Consider the following 22,628-nt stretch of genomic DNA (forward strand, 5'->3'; position numbering starts at 1 on the left):
ACCAGTGGCGTATTTAGACAAATTTCGAGGTGGGGGCTTTGGAGCGAAAAAACATATCCCATTACAGCGTATGTTATGTAATTACTACTATGTATGTACAGTGTATACACTTTTACAAGACAATATCTTTTTTTCTATTTTTCGGTTTCGGTCAATGCGAAGAACGATGTTTTTACTTTACTATGATAACTGTAGAAGTTTTGTGTTTGTGTCTAAACGAAATGAATGGAAGAAAAGAAACAAATCGGCACTCGTTTATGGTGCTTCAAAAGACGGCCAAAACCAAAGTTTGATGCGGCGCAAAAAAAATGCATCCATAAGATGCGAAAAAATGTACCGATAAGATATCTCCATGTTCACTTAGTAGCCCCTCAAGACCACCTCGTAAATACGCCACTGGGTGTTTTATCTTTTTCTGGGGAAGGAATGCATTATCGAAGTCGACTTGGTTGCGCTTATCTTATCTACGCCAATATTCGTTACGACGGATATGATATTTAACTATTTATAAATTCTTATTTACTACAACTCACTTTTGCTATATAGCATTTCGAGTGTTTCAATAAGGTGCAATTTTGTTATTATTAAACTTACGAAAAAGCGATTAGACTCATAATAGTAGAGATGGGTAATAGACGGAAAGCTGGCTACGGAAAAAGTGACTTATTCCTACATGGCTGATTTTTTGTGTCAAGTATGCTCATACATAGTGAAGTAGAAAAAGTCATGCCTGTTACCGAAATCCCGTGCCTTAAGGTTGGGAGGGGTGGTCAAATAAGTAAAATGTTAGTAAAAGTGCCGATTTTCCGACTATATTTACCTCTGGGGCCTTTATTTTGAATCGGACGCAAAAAATGAATGCAACTTTTTTGTACAGCTTATCAAGGTACCTACATTTTTTTTTGTATTTAACATTTTTCGCTATGATGCTTACTTTTCGAGAAAAGTGCAACTTAAGAAAAATTATAAAATAAATAGTTTAACTTTTCAATTTAGAATTTCTCAAAAACTAAGAAACTCACAAAAAAACTGTAATGGACTTTTTTGTGGAGTTTTGTATGCCACATTTGTCAGTGTGTGCAAAAATGATTACAAAAGAGTTTTTGTTATGGCCCTCTTAAACTGAATGCGTGTGGTTCGTTTCTTGTGAACACGATAACTGAAAAACGCCTGGACCGATTTTTACGAAATTTGGAATGTTTATAGGATTGTTTAGGGAATGGCACACGACCTATTTTGGTTTCGGTCCGTTACCACCTTCAGGGTTTTTGAGAGTATTAACAGTTTAAAAGGGCCATAACGGCTTAAAGAAAATGTTTGTAATTTTTTCGCATACACTGGCTAATGTGGCACAAAAAAACTCTACAAGAAAGTACATAACAATTTTTTTGCGAATTTCTAAGATTTTGAGAAATTTGAAATTGAACAGTTAAACTCTTCATTTTATAATTTTTCTAAATTTGCACTTTTCTCAGAAAGTAAGCTTCATAGCGAAAAACGCTACGTATAAAAAAGAAGTGCCTTGATGAGCTGTACAATAAAGTCTCATCCATTTTTTGCGTCAGATTCAAAATAAATGCGACAGAGGTAAATATCGGCAGTTTTATTAAAATTTGACATATTTGGACGCCTCTCCCAACATTAAGCCACGGGATCTCACTGGCAGACATGACTTCTTCTACTTCACTATGTATCAGGATACTTAGGTACTTACTACACAAAAAATCAGCCATGTAGCGATAAGTCACTTTTTTCCGTAGCCAGCTCTTAAGACAATAAAGGCTTATTTTCCGATTTATGTTATTTATTTACCCAAAACATTGTTTAAATACATTAAACAATACCATTGACTAATCCCCCCCCCCCCCCCCCAATATTATAGTCAATGACAATACTCAAAACGAGCTTATAAAGTTTGTGTTTTTTAGAGAACGTTTGAACGAAATGATATAGAAATCAAAGACAATAAACGAAACAAGTTAAAAAGTAATCGTTAACGATTTACATAAAGCGCATTTCCACTTGCATTCATTTCCCATTTGTAAGATGCAACTTCTGTTAAAATCGTAAAAATCCGGCCACAAATATAAAAGATAGCGTTGCACATGGGCAATCCATTGTTGACGTGCTACTTCAATTTCAGTTTATGAGAAGAATTTCATTTCAATGCTTTTCTAAATAAGAAAGTTGGAACTGCGCATGCGCAAACCTAAATTTTAAAACTAATGTTAGATTTTCCTTTGTTCCAAGCGCCTAAGTATCAAATTTCACTTAAATAGTTCCATAGATAAAAAGTTGGCACGGCGCATGCGCAAAATAAAATTTTGAAACTGGCGCTAGATTTTCCTTTATTCCAAGTGCCTATGTATCACATTTCATTTAAATTCTTCCATAAATAAAAAAGTTGGCCCTGCGCATGCGCAAAGCAAAATTTTGAAACTGGCGTTTGATTTTCCTTTATCCCAAGTGCCTATGTATCAAATTTCGTTTAAATTCTTCCATAAATAAAAAAGTTGGCACTGCGCATGCGCAAAACCAAATTTTGAAATTGGCGTTTGATTTTCCTTTATTCCAAGTGCCTATGTATCAAATTTCATTCAAATACTTTTATAAGTAAAAAAGTTTGCAATTCGGTTTACAAATGGTCGAGATGCGAAAAGGGCACTGTGAATTTTGAATCGATTCGATTCAACTTTTGGCATTGCGTATTATATGGCTAAATCTATGCCCATATTGAATTTCATGCAATTCAGTTCATAACTAACGGAGATGTAAAAGCAATCGAACATTTCTAAACAAAGTTATCGTTCACACGGACAGATAGATGGACAGACAGACAAAGGAACAGACGGAGAGACCAACCGGCAGGCGACAGATAGCAATGCAAAATTATAAACGATCTCTAGGATCGTTAATAAACGGCAAAAGTGTAAAATTATGGAACATGTAAAAAACGGTTTTTTGTTTTTTTTACAATAACTTTTTTTGTAAGCGGTACAGAAAAAATTCCTTCCTTAGTACAAGACTCGACACCATAACGAACCAAATAGCGAAAAAAGTAGAACAATAGCTCTTAAGAGAAAAAACTAGTAGCGTCGCAAAGTTAGCGGACGGACGGACGGACGGACAAAGTGGCCACAATAGCGCGTTTTTTTTTTATTTTTGTGGAAATGCGCTAAAAATGAGCATTTAACCCGATAAAGTGTACATTCAAGAACCTGTACAATTTTTTTGATAATTTTGCGTTCATTGGCTAATGGCATCTTATTTTGAAAAACCTTGGATTTGACAACATCGGTACTGCATAGTGGGGCAAGACACGCTGTATAGAAACCTTGCAGGTTATAAAGTATCATATTACGATGTGAAGATATGACATCATTAAAATAAAAGAAGTTATTGTATTTCAAAACGTTATTCATTTAGTGTGAGTATAATATCTCGAGCAACTATAAAAACCATGTTGGTTGAATGTGCGAGGGTTTTTACAAAAGTTTTAAATTTTAATAAAACACATTAGATATTTGTGAATGGTTTTTTGATAACAAAGTCCTACAGGAGCTAAGTTTTGATTATTCAAAAATATACTATATGTTCGTTGAAACTGTAAAAATTAGCAATAAGTTATTCAGTCCCACAGATGTAACACCCCGAAAAGTAGTTTTATTTAGGACCTGATTAATCTCGGATTGTCTGAACCGTTTCAATAATAAAACAAACCTATTAATTCCTGGAGGGATTTCTACAAGCTCTGGTGTGTTTCGAGGATCCACAATTTCTGGCAAGAGGCAATTAAATAAACCCCTAACCTAAAGCAGATCTAAAAAATCGGCAGAACACCTCGGGTGACCCTACGGCGTCATTGAATTTGACCCATTTCTTATAGGCTTTTTACAACCTTATAGCCTTTCTTCCCCAAATTTGACCGTTTTTCGAATGATTTTCCAGAGAATCTAAATCACGTCGGCAAATTGAGGCACAGAGTAAGACCTCTTCCACTTTCATACGATTTTTTTAGGTAGGTATACCGATTGACTGTCCAAACATCTATTTTGTTAGCGTTACCTGTTAGAATGAATAACCGCCTTTATGGCTCAGTCAGACGTCATGTCCACTGCGAATCTTTACTATATTATAGGCTGTGTTCTAGATCAACCATCAAAAGTCGATTTTGCTGCCTTATCAATGATGGTTTTGTTGGGAAAACCAACAAATGTGTTACCTTGATAACCCAATTGTATACATTCCAATATCTAACTAATGTGGTTGTGGAATAATTTATGTTCTTAAAATTGTATATTACCCTTGGGTCAAATATGGAAATAAATTAAAAACAAATAGCAATTATTGCACCGAAATTATAGAGCACAAACCCAGATGCAATACAGTCACAAGGAAATAATCATTACAGCTCAGCAATTTGAGTTTTTATTTCACTTGCGCATTATAACCATAAAAAGTTTTGTAAGTTTTATTGTATACGGGTAAGAGTGAAAGTTCCATTTTGTGACACTCGTTGGTAATAGTACCTACTTCATGTAACATTCCGTAAATTTGTTTTTAATTGTAGTACCTTTACCTTGTGATTGTTACTTTTACTTCAAAGGTCCAAAGTGATTAACTGGTTGTTTATTTTACAGTTCCGAAGGATTGTATCGGATGTCACAAAGCCTCATCACGATGACTATTTTCTTGTACGATGGCTACGTGGTGAGTATTTGCACATTAATTTGAGTAATGGCATTATACATTCTTATTAGAATTAGAGTTATACTGGAGTTAAACATGGTGGTTCATCTAAAATCTAAAATTATAAATAAAGTAAAATCATAAACAAAATCACAAAGTTTTTTGTGATACTTAGGTACTGAAAAAACAAAAATTATTTCAAGCCACCTCATTTGGGGTTGCAACTTTTCACGGCTTTAAATCCCAAATTCCCAATCAATGACCATTTCCTTTATTTTAGCGTTCAATTAATAATTGTAGGTACTTACTTACAAAAATAATTTGATTTACTATAGCTTCCAGAGAGCACAGTTTTGACCTTTATTGCTAAGTGCAAAGTTATGGCGCGCAGCATAATTCTTTAACTAACAAAAAAACGATTAATTAGGTGTAATTCATTTATGTAGGTATTATAAAATAGCTATCTTTATTCGTTGATTATAATCATGCTTAGTGATTAATAGCAATAAATGACGTTCTAAATTGCAGTAACAATTATATAATATATTGTTTTCTATTATTGTAGCAAGGAGTTGGAATGTCGAAGCTGCGGAGAAAATGCTCAGAGAGGTAAGTAAGTTACCTCATTCCTTTCTAAAGCATCCGCCATCCAGATTAAAAATGTCATTTTTTTTCAAAAAAAGCCATGCCGCTATCGGAAGATTGAAAAACTAATAAATAGGTGTTTGAGGAACGGACGAACGAATATACACCATGTCCATAGTAACAAAACAAATTGAGAATGCCAATCATTTATGATAAACAGACATTCCATTTAGGGAATATTTTTGTTACTTCATTTTGACTAAGTAATAAAAAAACGGATTACAAAACGCTAGAATTCTCCCTTTTTCTATTAAAATGGACCCATATAAGGCAGTTTCGAAGGACTCGATAGTTAACTCTTTAAAAACAGAATTAAAAACATTAAGGTCTTACAGATCGACAGTCCACTTATATGGATTTTTAGGTTTTCCCCTGTAACTTTGGTAACCTTTTGGTCCCAAAGTCAATATGGTGCTTACTTGAACGAAGAGGAACCTATACTATATCAATACGTTTTAAGACCTTAAGACCAATTGTTCGGAAGTTACAGTACCACAGACGGACGCACGGACAACTACACAAACTTGCAATAGCATTTATAACACTTAAATTTAAATATGAGTGAGGATTTAATTCACAAATTTATCACTTCGCCGTTGATGATAAAACTAAATCTAAACAATTAAATTTGCTTACACCTATAACAAACAAAAAGCTTATCAAAACTACGGAACACTCTCGAACGTCGGCATATCATATTTCATTAAAAAAATCGCCGATAACTAATCCTTTATATAGTGCTTCCATGGCGTTCTAGAAGGTTCGCAACAATAAAACTTGGTGTGTCGTAGCTCATTCCCACTTTGCGATAGTTCTGTGGATAGTAATCTAATTATATCGTAGTCACTGTGTCTGTGCACCAGCAATATAGGGAAATGAAACGAGATTCAAGAAAACTTTTATGGCTTAAATTGCTTAAATTGTAGGCAATTTAATATCTCATACAAAAGTCCGGGCAGCATATACTTATCTCTAAATCATTCTCAAGTCACATAAAAGGATTTTCTCCAATTCGATGATTCGTAATTAAAATTGCAATAAGAAACTGAATTAATTACAATTACTACATAGACCGAGTCACTTTCAACAGCTAACGCTTATCTCGCCTTTAGTCCTTGCAGTGGAGGAAATTTTGGGACGTCGATGAAGGTCTAAAAACATGGGATCCACCGGAAGCGCTCGCACACTACTATCCAAGCGGAAGCACCGGAAATGACAAGGACGGTTCGCCCGGTTAGACCTGCCGATTACTTTTTCACCGCGCTGTACTTAATTTGTTGTATCATGTTTTAGTGATCTTTGTGCCGTTTGCCGGTTTGGATATAATTGGAATTCTACATTCGGCCTCGAAACAGGATGTAGTAAGGATGACGATCAAAGTGTTGGAGTATTATTTAGACATTGCGAAAACTAGCGGGGCCAATAATGTGGTCGTTGTTTTTGATATGGATGCATTTAATTTAAAGCATTACGCTTGGAGACCAGGTAACTGTGCCAACAGAAATGATTTACACTTCACACCGTTTTTCAGCTGCCGAAGTTGTTATTTCTCTATTGCAAATGTACGAAGCTAATTATCCAGAGATTCTCAAGTCATGTTACATTATAAATGGTAAGTACCTTCTGCAAATTCTTGTTCTTCGTATGTAGAGGTATCTGGCATTGCCCGCAAACTCTATCTGGGGTGTAACGTGTACTAAACTGCGTGACAGAACAGATATTTTTTTAAATAAGCTGATTACCTAAACTATTTCGTCTAAACTCTAGAGAGATGGAATCTAACACTATTAATTATTATTCGTGGGTATATTTGGGAATGTTCATTTGATTTGGTAACATGTCTCTTTTACATTTCTATTATCTATTCACCCAACAGATGCAGTTAAGCTCCTCCCAAAAAATTCCCGGTAAATTTAAATGAACATTTTTAATTGGCCGAATTTTCAAAACCTGTAGTAACACACGCAACTATTTGCTTCCAATTATAATTGCCGTATCTAAATCGTCAAACCTGTCATTGCGTCCTCTTGTAGAAAATAAATTTTGTTCTCTACGACACTGGTAAACATTTTACTATAACATAGAAATTAATGAAAAAAACTCTTTGGTTTGGGTTAACTTATCGTTCATAAAAAATACACAAACTGTTGATTCTCCGATTGACAGTTGATTTTATTTTTTTGGAAAGGTAGCAACGTGTTGGAAAATTGGATGGTGGAACGCCTTTTTTACAATTCAAACGGACTTTTGTATCGCCAGGTAAAAGTTTGGTTACTCGTTGAAAGTGAATCTGCAAAGATGGTTGACGAATTTGAATCCAGACTAAACCCAGGTTCTTGACAATTTATTAGTTCAAATTTGGTTTATTTATTCGAATGGTTACCAATGTTCTGCAGTATGGAATGTTCAAAATTTCTCTTAGTGTTTGACAGCCAACAAAAGCACGAAGTAATTGTCTTGAACCCTTTTACCGGCTGCCGTTTTATTTGTAATGTTAACAACACCTTGTATAAACAAATTGCCACTAGAAATCTGCCCCAACGGAATGTTTTGCACCTTGGACCCTAGCGCTTTCGTAGTAACAATTCATTTAACCGCAAGCTCAATATACCTACCGCTTTTGGCATTTCCACATAGTTAAAAGAATTAGAAGCATCATACCAGGATGCATCTACTGGCTCATTAAAATGCAATTTCTGCTTTGGCAACTAAGGAAGAAGTGGTAACTCATGTAATTGTTTAGGTATTTGAAGAGTGCAGCGTATTTTTGGATTATCTATACTTTAAAACGTGTCCTCGGACATATGCGTCACGCTTCCATGTCACTGGGGACCGCAACAAAGACCAATCAAAAGAAGAACAAATTAGCCGCCATTTTAAATAGCTCACTTTCGGTCGAAATAGGGGAGAAAAGACTTGTTGCCAAAAAGTAATATGAAATACTCCTAAAATTTCGATTTTTCGAAATATTAACTAGACTATAATCCGAACCCGAACAGACGAGCGATACTGATTTCCGGAACTAATTATGAGGGCGCTGCGTATGTAATGCTCACTGGCGAATAACAAAAAACGTGTGCTAATTCCACAAACTACTTATGAACTTCCACCCAATATAGTTTATTGTACATTTTTTTACCCTATAAGTAATGCCTATAAACTGTTCGAACCGAATTGGTGTAAGTAACACAATTTGCATTTCTTTTTGTTCATTTTGGAAACTTCATAGTCATTGTAATTGTTCTTAAGTTGGATTAGTACTATATTTATGCTTAGTAGAATTTACAGAGAGTTTTTGACAAAGGTTCTTGAAGTGTGTCCCCGAATTGAATAAATTCAACGTAAAAAATCTGAGGGTAAAATCGACTATATCACACATCGACCGTGTGGACAAACCCAGTGGCGTAACTAGGTAAGTGCCGAAGGTGTGAGGAGCTCTAGGACACCACTTCCGGGTAAGCAGTACGGGGTATAGACCAGTAACTAAAGAAAAAACGGCAGTTAAATGCGAATAGTTTGCTAAAGTCGACTACAGAGTGCAAAACAAATTTGGGAGCCATTAGGACGAATCTCATAAACGGACGATATATATTTGACGCACTTTCGATGCTATACATTTTCGTAATTTGTATAAACAAAAAAAATGCTTGAGCTCGATCTATTATAGTTTCAGAAAATAATAAATGAACGAAATGGATATTTAACTGATAAAGAAAGCGTTCAGTAGGTAGTCAAGCATACCCGTTGACAAAGGTGCAACTTAACCGAGCAACTTTGTTAGTAAAAAAGGCGGGGAATGTGAAATGTAGTCTTAGGAATGAGGTAATATCTTTTCATTTATATTGAATAATTGAATTGAATACGTAATTTAATATCGCTTGTGTTTATGTCACAAAACTTATTGGCCTAATTAATGGGAGCGCAAAAGCCGCCGTTGGGAGCGTGGTTCGAAGACCAACTTAATTACATTTAACGTTGTCGAAATGATTAATTAAAATTTAGCCTTTATAAAATGCCATTTGACTATTGTGGAACGTTCGTATGCTTTCTAATTACCGAGGGAGATTGTTTCTTCCATGACGCATTTATTGTTAAATGTTTGTGTGGATTGCAAACGAAAAAGAGTTTATTTCCAAAAATATTGATTAAGGAGTAAACCTAATTAACAGTTACAATGAGATAGGAGGTCAGAGTCTGGGAGGAGGTAAGTGGTATGGTATAATAAACAAACGTAATTATCGCTGTACAGTACAGTAATTACCTACAGTGCTGATTTAAGCAAAGCTTAATGGTAACTGATGTGGCGCCAAAACCGGGAAAATCTCCGTGGTATAGAAAATTAAAGATCTCAAAAAACAAAAAATGCTAAATTTTTCAAGACCATTTAAAGGCTCGACAGTCATAATTCTCAAAATTACTTCAACATTCTCAAAAATCCCAACACTCATCCTACCCAGAAACGTCACGACTCCCAAAATCTTCAACACTCGCAAGAGACACAAAAGTCTTATCAATCTAAAAGAACAGGTAAATTGAGTTAAAATTGAATTATTAGAAACCTGTGATTAGTGAACTGTGTACCTAATTATCATTTTCCATTCTTGATTAATTTTGAAATTGCATTTTACTTTTTCTTCCAAATAAAGGGAAGTAGGTAGTAGAAAACCAAGATAGCGGTTAGTGTACAATGGAGCCTGTCGCTTTAATATTTAATAATAATTGTGTGAAAGCAGTTTCGTTTCATTGCATTAGAGCGCCTAGTTACAATAAAAATGCAGCCTGGGTCATTAGTCGGAAGTAGGTACGCTTATTCAGTGTTTAATCACTAAGATGAGGTCTTCATTGTTGCGTGTTAGGTCGGCGGCTTAGTTATCGTATTTATTGTATTGTATTGTATTGTGTCTTTATAAACTTTACCAAGTCTGTATCCACCACTTTCATTAATTAGTTAATGTTATACTTGGTAATTTTTTTCACTTAGTATACTGCGTCACTGAAGATGAGTATTGTTCATCATATTGACAGCGGTCTGTAACAGAATTAACATGCAACTACCCTACCTGTCAGGAATAGCAAGCTAATATGATTTATCACTCCTCCTCATTCTGGCACTAAGTATATAGTACCTACATTACTTTAATTTCAGCGCCCGCAGTATTTGCAGTAGCATTCTCAGTCGTAAAACGTTTCCTAAACGATTACACACTATCGAAAATTTCAATATACAAATCCGACCCAAAGAAATGGCAGAAAGTGTTGAGAGAGCAAATAAATCCCGAGATATTGCCAAAATATTACGGCGGCGATTTACTTGATCCGGATGGAGATGAGAAATGTTCATCACAGGTACAAACGCAATTTGTGTGTATTATTTACAATTATTTTGTGCAGATACGGCAAGGCGGCAAGGTACCCGAATCCTATTATACGAATAATTTTGATCCAAGCGACGATTCAACGGATTTTATTTCTACAGTTGTTAAAAAAGGTCGAAAGTTTACCTTAGACTTTATTGTGGTGGATCCTGGCTGTGCTCTGAAGTATTACTATAACTGGATATTGAATCTTTACTTACTCACTCACATTTCAGGTGGGATTTCAGAACCGAAGCGCATGATATCAGATTTGGGATTACATACTGTGATAATGATGGAAATGAAAGTCCCGCCGTACGATTTCAAAGGGTAGCTTCTCATCAAGTGAACGAAGTTGGTGTGATTGCGTGCCAGGCACCGGCGACCTGTATGCATAATTGATTTTTTAACATTGAATATTTATGTTTTATGTTACAGATCGAGTAGTGTTTGATAACACATACAGCTTAATGCGCAACAAGAAACTGTTTTACAACATTACGGTTACGGATCCACTCGCTAACTTAAACATCACCACCTTACCTGAAGAAAATGTTCCAGACAAAATTTGCAACGGTAATAACAATGTAGATAAAACGTCAATAGTCAATTAATGTTATTAATTATACCTTTATGTAGTTTTGATATGTGGGAAATGGTGGGAGTATGTTAATGATAGGCCAGATGCAATATTAAATGTACTTTTAAAAGTTTTTTATATGATGATAAGTAGTAAAGTTGTCTGTTTTTTTGTTTGTGTTTTCCATTCAATCTATAGTCGAAATCGTCGCAAAATGTGCAGGACGCAATTGAAGAATTGAACAGAAAGTTTGATGTGTGCACGAAGGATGAAAAGCAAGCGCGCATTGCAGACCGCAGGGCGCCCACCCAAACCGTGCAATCAGTGGTACCTATTGCGGAAAAACAAATTATTCATAAACAGTTGAAGATAGCCATATGCCGTCGCGGAGTTTTTTTTAGTCCTCTACATTTGATTAGCGAAGTTATTTTTATGATATTATAATAATTAATAAGTGTCAGTTTCATATTGTACCAAAGTGTGCTGGGAATAAGAAAAGCAGCATTCGCTCTATAACAGCGGGTACATATTGTGATTTATATGCTCTGAACTGAAGTTGGGTAATTTTATAAGCAGCGTGGTCCTATAGTTAAGGGCTAAGTGCATTATAAAAGTGAGTGAAAGATGCGAGGTTTAGTGACATTTTCGGCGATAAATAGAAAAGCTGTAATAAATTTAATTCAAAAGACGCAATTCAGCTTCATTATATCGAAATTATAAAATTTTTCATTTCGTAAATGGACATTTGAATCCAGCGCTTTGTTTTCACACGCCAGCGATATATTATTAACCAGCTTGCATCTTTTTTACGGGACAGATTTAATTTATCTTTTTAGAGGAATTTGACCAGGAAGATATCCAGCAAAATTGAGGAAAGCAGTATAGAAGGCGCAGTTTTCAAAAGTACTCTGTGAAGTCTACCAGAAGAGGTGAGAGGAGTGCATTAAATCGACTTAGAACTGCGAAGTGGCCATACAGCAAACCAGTGGAAATTCGAACCGAAGCGAGAACAGGTCCATCCGGCTAAGGTCAGCTACTGCAACAACTACATAAATGTGTAAGGTACAGAAAAGGTACTACATTCTTTCTTATTCTTAAACTATTTTTTCTTGAGCTAGCTGGACGTAAAAACTAAAAAGGTAAATGTAAATGTAAATTCCAAAAGTACTTCAGCAACGAACCTTAGAAAATCTTCAACCCTTATGAATAAGCGGCCACTTTACGGAGATTATTTTGATTTCGCAGATGGTTTTCTTTCAATTTGTGTTTCGAAATTCGATTTTTGTTATTGTTGCTGATATTTTTGAACTAAGGCCATACAAGTGGTAAGGGTAGTTTTATTTCTTGTTGAGTGCGTGTCTGTTGTCGAGTTCGCGAGGAGGCCCTCTCTGGTTACTACTTATACCCCCACCTACCCTGCGTATACCCTTACCCTTACCATAATTTACCAATACACCATCTGCATATAATCCTTCCAGTGGAAGATTTTCAAATTTCAAAAGTAACAGCGCTATCAGGTCCACTTAGAATTAAAATCCTTTAATTATACCTAATCTAATAATTAAATATCTAACAGTACATTATAGTTGGATAATTTTACATTATCAGGATGAAATAGTACATAAGTAAACATGTGAATGGTCACAACAACAAAAATCTTAAAACATAGCAAATATGGGATCCAATTGCTCATTGATTGAACGACAAACATCATTAATGCAAACTAATCCTTCATCACATTCGTGTAACTTGGGAAATCCACGCAAAGAATCCAAAAGCGAACTACATCTTTGATTTTCCTCTGCAACAAAATAGCTATTACGTAATCGACAAAAAAATGGTAATAGACTTACTCAAGATTGTTACACATTTCTTACAACAATTGCAAAAACTTGCTGGTTTCAGTACTTGATTGGGTCCGCACACTTCGTCATTTATGCAGTTCACGGAGTCGCAAAAGTTCGGCGTGCAGACAATGGAAGTCGCTTCATCACAACAATGAAACAATATTGCCACAAGGATGTATATCTGCACCTTCTTGGTGTCCATCTTTATCTAGAAATAAAAACTGACGTAGTCTACGAAAGAAAAACTGTCATATAGTTACATAAGATTTGTTACTACTTTGATCACTATTTACATTTTGACCCTTTCAGTTACAAATTAACATTGATCGCCAAAGAATTTCTTAGTGCACACCTTTCGAGCCTTTCGAAGTCATCTTATGTACCTATACTATACCTTCTCTATAATAATTTTCCTTGTGACCTCCGAGTACAATTTTAACAATCAGCTTATATGTTTGAATTTGTTGTTTTTTTTGTTGCCCAAATTACAAAACAATTTTGTGGTTTTTAAAACTAGAAGTATGATCATTTGCAACAATTTGGATAAATATGCCCATCTGTCAGATCAACGTTGAAATATTTGCCTACATAATTGCACTTAAAAAACCTAAATTTGCCACAGACACAAAGACGCATTCTCGCAAAAAGAATCAAAAACTACAGCAGCGCCATCTAAACTTAACGCTGATTGATTGTTAATAGCACTTTTTATTTATGATCTGAAACGCGATATTACTGGCGTTTGTTCATAATACCTCACGATTGATAATCTTAGATAAGGGCCGCAGTAATCAAGTGTAATGTAACAAATCAAAAAAGTATTACCTAATGAAATTATCATTGACATAGAGTGGGTAACGTATGCTTTCCACTTTTTTTAACTTACTGAAATAACAAATACATTTTAACTCGCGTTTTAATTATCACGTCCGGTATCAGACGGAAGTTGAATAAAACATATACCTACCTAACGCAATTCTCATTCGCAGAGGGTCTGGGTTTTCTTGTTCTTTGCCAATCCGAATTGTGTTATCCATCTACTGTATTTTGTTTTTAAAGATATCAACATGAATACATAAATAGAGTAATAGACAAAGTGTTGCAGCTTTGTGCGCTGATCAAAATACAGTTTAGAAAAATTTGAAAAATGGTATCCGATAAGAAATTATTTAAAAAAAACGAAAACCACAATTTTTTGCTATGGCTGTATTGCGCAATATTACATCCAACCTCTATTGATTACAGATTTGGTGAGCGCACATCACTGTAAATAAGCTATTTATTTTGAGGATTATGCATATTTGATTTTTGGTAAGGCTTTTTGACGCACCCTGTATATTTTCTCTTTAGTGCAAAAATTCGCAAAAAATTATGATAGATGTATGCGCGCATTTTTTTAAAACCCAACACCTGATTTTTAAATTAAATTGTTCTATATTTTAGCCCCTCACTGTATACCTAGTAATAGACCCAACATAACCATTTGATTAAATAAAAGGAGCATTTAATTCGGGAATAGGGCACTTAATTAGCACCGAATTAGCACCTAATTATAGTTAGTTCACTTTTCATTTTCTTGGTTTTTTGAAGTAGTGCTCTGCTGAGTTCATATGAACCTGGCAGAACATGTACTTAATAATTTAAAAAAAGGAGCATTTCATTCGGGAATAGGCACTTAATTGGCACCTAATTATGCAAGATGTTTGATTGTGTTCTGCTGACCTTGCTTTGCTAAGTTAATGGACATCAAATTTGCTTGAAATCGAAATATTTACCTCAAGTTGTCCGGCATTATTCATGTTGGCTACAAATTACCATTAATTACGACGCAAAATTTCATTCTAATAGCGCCAAAATCATACTCGTATTTGAAAAGTCGGCGGATACCGAGCGTACATATACGTGAAGTTGATCAGACTACTGGCTTTGAAATACCTAGGTAATTAATTTTCTATTAGGGCACAAAATTTTAGTAGGTAAATAATTACTAATTAAAGTCAAAATCAAAATTGTTCGCGGGTACGTGATGTTGGTCGGATCAACCTAATTTCTAATATTTCTATAAAGGCGCAAAATTTCTATAAAGCGGCGCATAATTGTCGCATATTTATGCGCGTTCGATTACCTAAATCAAGTTTATAGATATCTTGTAGTAAATCCTCGACGACAAAATAAATAATCATCCTTCAGCTGCTTTTGATTTGTACTATTCAATTGAAATGTTTTTTAGATTACCGACTAAGTACTTTATAATGTGCTTAAAATGATAAATATGACAAGATATAAAAACTGATACTATATCGTTAGGTACTCGACTGTGCCACATCAACCACAGTAACATCTTTTTTGCGGTTAAGGGAGAGTGCGACGAAGCGAACACAAAAAAAATGATTCAAAAATATCACGTTGAAGGATACGAACAGTTTTGTGAGTTCATGAAGAAGTTTACAAGCACAGATGAGGACATTCACATTTACTTCACTGGTTCAAAATTACCTTCAGGGATTAGCTGGTGCTCGGATTGCGTCAAAGGTGAGCGGAGTATTTGCACTAGACAATTGCACGTTCTGAATCTTTCAAATGAAGTATGTTTACTAGCTATTTAGGTTTTGTTGTTATATAGATAGACACTAATATAATATGGTAGTCAATTGATTAATGTAAAGTGCATAAATGATTGTTAATGGAAATGGGATTTCCAATGGCCGAGATGAGATCACAAATGTGCCGATTATTATGAGAAATGTAGGAAATCAAGGTTAAGTATATAATGTTAAAGTGGTACTTATAATACCACATAATTCGTTGGTAAATAATATCTGTGTATAGGTATAGGTACTCGGTCATTTTATCGCAATTTGCATATTCAATATTTACATCAAGGGATATTCTGTCTATCTTACGTATATACTATGTAGATTTATTATAGACATGCATTTTATGTCCAGTATGGATATTCTATAAATATATTGTTGTGAGACCTAACCTTTACTTCTGGGAATCCCACGATTTACCTCTAGCTAGCTCAGTTGAAATTAAAATGAAAACAAAATTTTTATCCGCATCTCAAGGTCCAGCTGGATTCTGCCACCCTACAGCATTCCAACAATGACATAAATAGGTGGCTTAACCAAATCCTTAAATTCCAATATGAAACTTTACCCCCAGATTTAATCAACTTGAAACAAAGTAAGAGACGCCGACAATTACCTCTCCTTGACTCTAATAAACAAAACCTGGATTGCAATGACTGGTTTAATTTCAAACAAAAAATTGCGTAAATTTCTGTTTTACAAATTGTTACAATTTTAAACAAATAAATGACACACACAAAAAAAAAAACAAATTACTCAAACATTACAAAAAAAACAAGACAAAACAAACCACTAACTACTACTTACTTTTAAAATTAGTCCGAATAACGTATTCCGATAAAAAAAGGTATCCGTACACAATCACGTAAACCAACCACTCAAACACCGACGTCTTCTCTCTTCGGGTACCCACAAATTCAAAACTTCCGTGTTTCCGCAAAATAAAACAAAAAACAGAACGGCGACAAACTTCTTAAACTTTTCAAAAATTCTTCTTAAACGGCAAACAAAAATTCTAATTAAACCTGGATCCACTACGCAAGAAACTTCCACAAAATTCAAAAAATAACGTAACCGAAGAAGCGCCGGTTGGCTTTGTCACGACCAAAAAGCCCGTCTCTCTTCAAAAATTTTCTATTTAAGCCAAAAGCCCTTCTCCTTTCTTCAACATCCCGCCCGCCAATCACGCGAAGCGTCGATTTTTCAACTTCTTGCTAAACGGCACGTACGCCCGGCAATTCTGCGAAGACACCTTATCTCTACTTCGCGCTATACCTCGTTAACGGCAAATAAAATTTAAAAAGAAATTTACATCGAAAAAAAATTCTAGGAATAAAATAAAAACAGAACACTTCTAAGAAATTGAACCAAAACTATAACATGAAATTTACGCGATCCTGTGTCTCAAATTATTAATAACCCCCCCGGTTAATTAATTGAACTAAACAAAATTGTCACATCCAGACGCTCTATAATTTCTTTCAAGTTACAACTAAAACAAAATAACACAACAATATATATTTTGGATATGTGAAACTGTTTAGGAATAATAAGCATTCAAAGTATTCAGAACGACCAACCGGAAAAACATCAAAATCTTAAATGCTTATTCATTTTAAACGGTTTAATACGTTTTTGTGTGAAATTTAATACTTCACAATCTAACTTCTATCAATTTCTCTCTGTCTTGCGGTTTTCAATATAACTAGAATCTAATGCGTGCGATCGTAATTTGCGTAAGAAAACTTTGATAGAGGAAGTGCGATAGACTGAGCCCAAACTTGACGTTTTTTTCTTACAGAAGTTATTGTTTCACATTTTGATCAGCAGTTTCTCTGACCAGATGACGCACAGCATGATGTGCAAAGCGGTTGTATTAGGATTTTTGCTGTATATTTTCTTTCTTATTTATGGAGATATTTCTTTGAAATTTTAACTAAAGATGCTTCTAATAAAGGCAAACATCGCATATTGCAAAACTCACATATGCGCATGCGCTTATTGCACAATGCCAACTTTCTTATTTATAGACATTTCTTTGAGATTTTAACCGTAGATGATTCTAGTAAAGAAAAACATTGTTCACATAGCTATGGTATTTTGTGAAGTACTGATCAATGCATGGAAAATGCGCTATACAGGGTGGTGACTTGCGTAACGCATCATAGGGATTTCAATGTAGAATTCATAACATGCGATTATTGGCTCCCCAAATTATTTTAGAGCAAAAATGTATTAAGGTTTTTTGTAGAAAAAAATTTTTTACGTCAATCAACCGCATTACTTTTCAATTTTTTGTATAATAAGGATGGAAAATTGGAAAAATAAAACCCGCATCTTTTTCAATCATCTGTGATGCCATGGAATTTTCTAAAACAAAAAGATATCAATTAGCAGCAGTTCGAAATGGATTTTATCATCGACTTGGTTACTGTCTTGCAGTGAATGGTGACTTATTCGAACATTTATTGTAAATTGTTATAATAGGAAACCGTTTTTAGTAATTTGGTATTTCTTTATGTTGAATTCGCTGTTCTAAATATAATACTTTTTGATAGAATTTGATTTGTTTTATAGCTGACGTTCCATGGCATGACGGATATTGGCGTAGTTTTTGTATTATAAAGTTCCATGGCATCACAGATTATTGCAAAGGTGCGGGTTTTATTTTTCCAATTTTCCGTCTTTATTATGCAAAAAATTGAAAAGCAATGCGGTTGATTGGCGTAAAAAATGTGTTTCTACAAAAAACCTTAATACATTTGTGCTCTAAAATAATTTGGGGAGCCAATAATCGCATGTTATGAATTTTACATTAAAATCCCTATGATGCGTTACGCAAGTCACCACCCTGTATAAGTTAATCGCCTTCGGGCGCAAACTTGTTTTACTTGTTTACTAAAGTATTCAACATATAAAGTGACCTAGTATCGTTCTGGATAATTATAAGATCATTGATCACATTTGATATGAATAATCAAGTTAAGTAACGTGTTAACAAATTAAATTCACATAACATTTCTTTTTTCCATCATTTAAAAGTGTGTATGGGACCCCTATTTAGTATAAGCGTTGAGTGAAGGAATCACTCAACGGTATACGCAATAAGTGAATTCATTTCGTAGTCCATGCAGTGTAATAGACAAAGGAAAATATCGGAACAGTCTGTCATACTTCTACTAATAGTGTTTTGTTAACATTTTTTACGAAAATCGCGGTCGAGCCCATTTATTTCAAAACGCGTAGCAATCCGAAATAGATTGGAGAAAAAATTATAGCAGATAAATTGTACAGGACTAAATTTCCCACAAAAACTCCGCGAGAACGTACGCCTATTTATGAAACGAGCAAAGCAGGACTTGAGTGAGGCGTCTGCGGTCGGTGTTTTTCATTCATCCATCTTAGCTTTCAAATATATCGTTTTACGCCCAATCTTTGTGAATCCTAATCTAACTTCAATGACAATCAATCCTTCCTTGTTACCTGAAAAAAAAAGTTAAAGAAGAAATGAATAATTTCCTCAAAGGAAACGTTTGACTTTCTTGGTTTATACTATAACCATTGAATAAGCACCTTAGCTTATTCGCTGTAACGTAAATTTAATTACGTAGTTTTATTTATTTACAAATTAACTAACAAATGTATAAGTGCTTAAAGTGGATTTAATTTCTCTCTTTGCCTTCCTCCCTCTTTGGACACCCTGTATAGTGTATATGCACTTGCAGGTGCCTATAGAACCTATTCATCAATGTCACTGAGAATTTGTAACTTGGTACTCGCGGTATAGGTACCTACTCTTTCCGTAACTGTGGATATTTTTCTTTACACTACCTAATCCTAAAAATTTGAGTAGGAATAAAATAATTCATGCCATTGTTTGTGTACAACGGTTTGAAGTTATATTATAATATATGAGATTTAAGAAAGCCAAACTCAACTTCCAACAAAGGCATTAACAATTTGGAGTAGTGGGCGGTCAGTCGCCACTCTCTTTACCCAAATTTAAATAAATCCCTAAAAGAGCATCTAAAAAAGCGGCAGAGCACCTCGGTGTGACCCCACGGGGTCATTGGATTTGACACATTTTCAATTGGCTTGTTACATGTGGTATATAAGGTATGAGGTTCAAGTGTTTGGCAGAGACAGAGAGGTGTGACCCAAAGGGGTCATTGGATTTGACCCATTATTACTTGTGGCATATAGGTCAACTCGAGGACCAACTGTGCAAAGTTTGAAACAAATCGGTCCAAGCGTTTGACAGTTGTCGTGTTCACGGATGGACGGACAGACGGACACCATTGACTCCCTTATAAAGTTTGCATCGATTTGCTCTACCGATTAATAAATAGCTCAAAATAATTATTTAAAGAGTACGTCTTTTTCACATCAGCAACGCTCTAACACCTTGTCGCCGATAGTTTTAAATAATAAATTGATGAGTCATACTCAACTTACTTTGAATTTATCTTTACTTCAAACGAGCGTTGTTAACTTGTAGCATGTTATAACTTGTAGTCATTTTTAAACGAACAGAAACCTCAATTTTGATAAAAATAGTTTATGCTAATTATATTACAAGAGCGCTGCTGTTGTGTTATCAGGACAACACTTGCACATATCACCAAATTATCTTTAGGGAACGGTACAGAAGCCGTTGTAGATAGTAGTTAATCTGTTGCGTAGTAGTTCTGAGTCATCGTGTCCGTGTGTGTAGTTCACTTTTAAAAAAATGGTCCATCATCATCATGTTGAAGGTTATGATAAATTTTGCGAATATATGAAAAAATTTCAAAATGCAAGCGAATATATTTATGTATACTTTACCGGTTCAAAATTGCCTTCGGGAATTAGTTGGTGCCCAGACTGTGTTAAGGGTGAGTTCATCCACTATTTAATAACGCACTAGTTAGGTGGTTTTATGCTACCTACTCACTCAATTCAGTTACACTTGTTGGACAATCAAATTTGATAGATTCACCTTTTGTATCAGTATAACCTTGTGAAATTTTTAATTATAATTAATATAATAATTAACCTAACCCAAAACAAAACTAATCATTACATATGGAGCAGTACGGTATCATACACACAGGTCCTAACTTGTGATTATGTTTTATAAGGTTACAATGTTTATAAATAGCGTAATAAATCATGGGAACACATAGTATATGTTACACTTTATTGTTTAGAGTGCATTTGATATGTGATTGACAAAATCAATGGTGCACCCAGACAAAATGTGAACTTTTAACAGGTGAACTATCTTTTTAGCAAAACCTATCGTGGAGGAGGCTTTAAAGCATGCAAATCCCAACTCTCACTTTATTGTTGTTGACGTTGGTAGTCGAGAGATGTAAGTACAGTGTAAATTTTATTGTTTGATTAATTTTCTGTATTTTTTAGATGGAAGGATCGTAACTGTCCATTTAGAACGGACCCAAAAACAAGACTGCTAGTGATTCCGACATTAATGAGATGGGGCCATCCTCAGAAATTGGAAGGAGAACAATGTGAAAAATCTGAACTGGTTGAAATGTTATTTACAGATGAAGATTAATGTGTACCATATGTTTTATTATATTGTGGGAAATGATTTTGTAACTTCATCATAAAACAGCCTTAGAATTACTGGGTTATTTCACTGGTATGCTTTTGAAAGATTTTTTGTGGTTATATGTAAATTATTGTATAAATAAAACAAATTTGTCTTTGCTATAACAATTGAAAATATTGGTGCTATTCCACGAAACTGGAACTAAAAGAAAGGATTAGGTCCGTTATAGCACAATGATTTCTTTCAATGCGTTGTGAGAGAAAGAACTAGTTTTGTTTTGATACTAATATGGGAATAATAATCCAGGTCATTTGCAATAGTTACAGGAAGAAATTGTTGTACACCCCAGAACAGTTGTTCTGTGCCTATTTTTTATTACAGTGAAGTAAATGGATAGCGTTGTATAAGTTTAGTGAAAATTTCTGTTATTTTGCTTTCCACACTTCGATGGCGCATTTCCGGATGTATTTTACAATTTCTAAGGCCCTTTTCGATATGTTAACAAAGATTATGCATCTACCTTTTGACTTTAAATAATCGATTTTAAGTTTCTTACTTCTGCTTTATTCTTTATAATTACCTACCGAATTGTGCTTTCTACATCGATATTCCCGATTTTTTTAATATTGCGCAAGAAGGGGAAGGTCCACCGCCATCTTATCAAGTTAAGAACGCCATAGATGAGTTTCTACCTTACCGACAGATTCCAGTGAAAAATTAGTCCGCCATTACCTATGATCCAAAAATGAAAATGAAAAAAATGGACAATGCCCCCCCCCCCCCCCCCCCGCCGGGACCGCCACTGACGCAATGGAATATGAGGAGCTTTACTGTTTCAAATTCAATGTCTACTGATGTATAGAGGTACGTACACCCGTTAAAATATAAGAAAAAGCACTAATTTTTTTGGAGTTAGAAATTTTCAAAAATGCAGCAAACTGATTTTTTCGGAGACACCCCCCTCCACCTTTACCATGTCCAGCCACACCAGCTACGAAAAAACCGCCACTGATAACTAGATACCACGGTGAATATGAGTCACCGTGCTAGATACCCACCCGCCTGCTGTCTAACCCGAATGCCATATGTGATTGTATTTCCTCTCCGCATAGAAGTAGAACGGCAAAGAATTAAAGATGTATGTGTCATACGCGGTATAATAACAATATCTTTTATTATGTTTAAGTAACAGAAAAAGTTACATGCAATCGTCAAAATTATTATCGCTATCATTGATTATACACACAACTGTATAATCAATGTCGCTATAAAATCATTTTACGGATTGCAGTTTTAAAACAAAAGAAATCGAGTGAATGCTGTATGAATGCGGCCTGCTCAATTTGGCCCAAAACAGCAGTGCCA

The 22,628-nt window shown here is 34.8% G+C and overlaps 3 protein-coding genes across 5 annotated transcripts in view; 2 read left to right on the forward strand and 1 right to left on the reverse strand.

The window, feature by feature from the left end:
• Positions 1–11,401, forward strand: part of LOC116175572 (SEC14-like protein 2) — a 30,756-nt gene extending 19,355 nt beyond the window's left edge. Inside the window, exons 2-10 of the mRNA XM_031493751.1 lie at positions 4,641–4,710; positions 5,255–5,298; positions 6,447–6,567; positions 6,628–6,819; positions 6,866–6,946; positions 10,481–10,680; positions 10,726–10,874; positions 10,925–11,076; positions 11,127–11,401. Coding sequence (XP_031349611.1) covers positions 4,641–4,710; positions 5,255–5,298; positions 6,447–6,567; positions 6,628–6,819; positions 6,866–6,946; positions 10,481–10,680; positions 10,726–10,874; positions 10,925–11,076; positions 11,127–11,302 — 1,185 coding nt within the window. The 3' untranslated portion in view covers positions 11,303–11,401. The remainder of the gene's footprint in view (positions 1–4,640; positions 4,711–5,254; positions 5,299–6,446; positions 6,568–6,627; positions 6,820–6,865; positions 6,947–10,480; positions 10,681–10,725; positions 10,875–10,924; positions 11,077–11,126) is intronic.
• Positions 11,402–12,793: 1,392 nt separating this feature from the next.
• Positions 12,794–20,792, reverse strand: LOC116175573 (fungal protease inhibitor-1-like). Of its 2 annotated transcripts, none has more exons than XM_031493753.1 (3): positions 13,704–13,882; positions 13,122–13,323; positions 12,794–13,069 (listed from the first exon to the last, which is right to left on the reverse strand). In XM_031493753.1, exons 1-3 carry the CDS (start codon positions 13,749–13,751, stop codon positions 12,927–12,929), a joined length of 393 nt encoding a protein of 130 aa, XP_031349613.1. In that variant the 5' UTR covers positions 13,752–13,882; the 3' UTR covers positions 12,794–12,926. The 2 variants fall into 2 exon arrangements, with proteins under 2 accessions (XP_031349613.1, XP_031349612.1); XM_031493752.1 differs by lacking the exon at positions 13,704–13,882 and adding an exon at positions 20,534–20,792 and having other exon boundaries at positions 12,807–13,069.
• On the forward strand, positions 15,411–21,337 carry LOC116175575 (thioredoxin domain-containing protein 17-like). Of its 2 annotated transcripts, none has more exons than XM_031493755.1 (3): positions 15,411–15,647; positions 20,981–21,062; positions 21,113–21,337. In XM_031493755.1, the coding sequence occupies exons 1-3, from the start codon at positions 15,503–15,505 to the stop codon at positions 21,264–21,266; spliced, it is 381 nt and encodes a 126-aa protein (XP_031349615.1). In that variant the 5' UTR covers positions 15,411–15,502; the 3' UTR covers positions 21,267–21,337. The 2 variants fall into 2 exon arrangements, with proteins under 2 accessions (XP_031349615.1, XP_031349614.1); XM_031493754.1 differs by lacking the exon at positions 15,411–15,647 and adding an exon at positions 20,221–20,583.
• The last annotated feature ends 1,291 nt before the right edge of the window (positions 21,338–22,628 follow it).

This window comes from Photinus pyralis, unplaced genomic scaffold (genome assembly GCF_008802855.1).
Source record: "Photinus pyralis isolate 1611_PpyrPB1 unplaced genomic scaffold, Ppyr1.3 Ppyr1.4_LG7, whole genome shotgun sequence".
In the NCBI taxonomy this organism is placed as follows: Eukaryota; Metazoa; Arthropoda; class Insecta; order Coleoptera; family Lampyridae; genus Photinus; species Photinus pyralis.